This window comes from Drosophila miranda, chromosome 3 (genome assembly GCF_003369915.1).
Source record: "Drosophila miranda strain MSH22 chromosome 3, D.miranda_PacBio2.1, whole genome shotgun sequence".
Taxonomy (NCBI): Eukaryota; Metazoa; Arthropoda; class Insecta; order Diptera; family Drosophilidae; genus Drosophila; species Drosophila miranda.
Window position 1 is genome coordinate 5,509,623 of NC_046676.1, and position 2,198 is coordinate 5,511,820.

Consider the following 2,198-nt stretch of genomic DNA (forward strand, 5'->3'; position numbering starts at 1 on the left):
TCGCAGCGGGGGATTGGGCAGACGCAGCCTTGGCACACGCTCGAAAAAGAAGCCACGCACAAAATCAGCGGTGCCGGATACAAGATCGCCCAGCGATTCCGAGTATATGACCGATGAGACCACTGAAAATGACCGCGAAGCCGGGATCTCCTATGACGAATTTGTGCCCACGAGTCGCTCCTCAGTGCTGCCCGTCGGCGGGGCTCAGCATCAGCGCAATCGCGTGGCTGTGCCATGAATTCGCCATGTCCTCGTAAACCACAATTCGGTGGCGTCGGCCGCCAACACACCGTCAAAGCAGGCGGTCAATCAGGAGGAGAGGCCTCGCTTTGGCAATCAATTGAAGCTCCCGTCGCCACGTGAAAGTCGCATGTGGCCGAATCCACGATGAGATTATCTATCGAAATTACTACTAAAATGTACCTATATTTTTGGAATTTGGAATTTTTATTTGCGTTTTATGTTTGATTTTATTTTATGTACCTTTATCTGTTTATCTCTGTTTCATTTATTTTCGATGTTGGCCCAATAAAAATTAAATTATCTTCAAGAAGGACAACCGAACCACACAAGCATTCAGGCTTACACTAGAAAAGAAGCATTCATAATATGGTTCCGCCCAGGGCGAATAAAAATGGAAATTGACTAAGAATTCCAACGGCATATGATGCATGTCACATTCCGCGATGGGGAGTTCGCAACATGTAACATGGCAATCTATATCCGAACTAACAAAAATTAAGTCTAAAATCTTATTTAGCCTATTAAAAACATTATTTACTTGGGATAAGCCCATACTAAAACAGTCATCTAGGAAAAGAATCTCGTTCGGCAAATGTACATTACTAGGTATCATAGCCGACGATTGCGGATCGCCGGACCATACCAACGAACCCAAATTGAATTGAGCACGCCGGCGGCTTTAATAGTTCTTAAGCAGTTGGGTATTAGTGTCAGAGGGAATCAAGTGGAATGGAAGTGGTATCGTGCGGTATCTTGCATTACTTTTCGCAAATACATTTATTTAACTTAAACTTCATTTATATTTCCATAGAACAAAACAGAAAGAACGAGGAGGAACGTTGTGAGTTGCTGCGGAGACCGCAACTCTACAGTTATACCCGATACTAAGTCAGTATGGCTCTCCTCCGGCAGACGCCGCTAATATTAAACGTCACGACAAGGAGTGCGTGCGAGAGAGACAGAAAATCAGTCTGAGCGTGACGTCGGGTGCTGCGTAGCCAGTGCAAATTGATTTGTTCCTTTTGGCTATAAAAATGATCTGATCTGATCCAGATTCAGCAATCTGATATATATGATCATTATCTATGATTCTGCGTTTTTCGTTTTCTCGTATCGTCGAAATTGTGGATACCACAGATTTTCGCCCTTTGTGGGGGCGGAAGTGGGCGGGGCAAAGTTTTGAAATATTCTTGTAGCAGTGACATATCACAGAAGTCTGGATCCAAAATATCGTTGCTCTCGCTCTTATAGTCTTTGAGCACTAGGCGCTGAAGGGGACGGACAGACGGACAGACGGATAGATGGACAGACGGACGGACGGACAGACGGACAGACAGACAGGGCTCAATCGACTCGGCTATTGATGCTGATCAAGAATATATATACTTTATGGGGTCGGAAACGATTCCTTTTGGACGTTACACACATCCACTTTTACCACAAATCTAATATACCCCAATACTCATTTTGAGTATCGGGTATAAAAACAGGGGATTATTTTATATACATACGTTTTTGTGTATAACTAGTATTTTGGGAGCTCCGAGTAGCGTGGGGGCGTGGACCAGAGCACGCTGGAGTTGCGCTTCAGCTGGCTGGGATCGATGTTGGGGAAAATCAGTTTCAGGTCCGGAGTGGTGGGGGCCACCGAGAAGAAGCTGTCGATGACATCGGTGGGACAGTGGCTCTGCATGGCAATCGCTTCGCCGCGTACATGGCCTGAAAATGGGTCACAAAATTTTAGATTAGATCAGACACTGGCTAAAGAAAACGCTAACTTACTGCGACTCCAGGTGGGTGCTGGCGGACGCTTGTGGGTGACCTTGCCCTCGTCATCGGTGGAGTCATCCTCGTGCAGCATGTCCCATGTGTATTTTGTCTTCGGCGGCGGTGGCAGAATCTTCTTCTTGGCCCCGGTCAACTGTACCAGCTTCTTAGTCAGTATGGCTCTCCTC

General features: G+C 46.2%; 1 protein-coding gene across 1 annotated transcript; it reads right to left on the bottom strand.

Annotated features, from left to right (window-relative positions):
- Positions 1–1,737: 1,737 nt before the first annotated feature.
- On the bottom strand, positions 1,738–2,198 carry LOC117188119 (inner centromere protein-like). The gene is made up of 2 exons (XM_033391465.1): positions 2,026–2,198; positions 1,738–1,962 (listed from the first exon to the last, which is right to left on the bottom strand). The coding sequence occupies exons 1-2, from the start codon at positions 2,102–2,104 to the stop codon at positions 1,769–1,771; spliced, it is 273 nt and encodes a 90-aa protein (XP_033247356.1). The 5' UTR covers positions 2,105–2,198; the 3' UTR covers positions 1,738–1,768.

Coding starts and splice junctions, on each gene's coding strand:
- LOC117188119 (XM_033391465.1), bottom strand. CDS start 2,104: ATGCTGCACGAGGATGACTCCACCGATGACGAGGGCAAGGTCACCCAC. Junction 1,963..2,025: donor AGCACCCACCTGGAGTCGCA/GTAAGTTAGCGT, acceptor ACCCATTTTCAG/GCCATGTACGCGGCGAAGCG.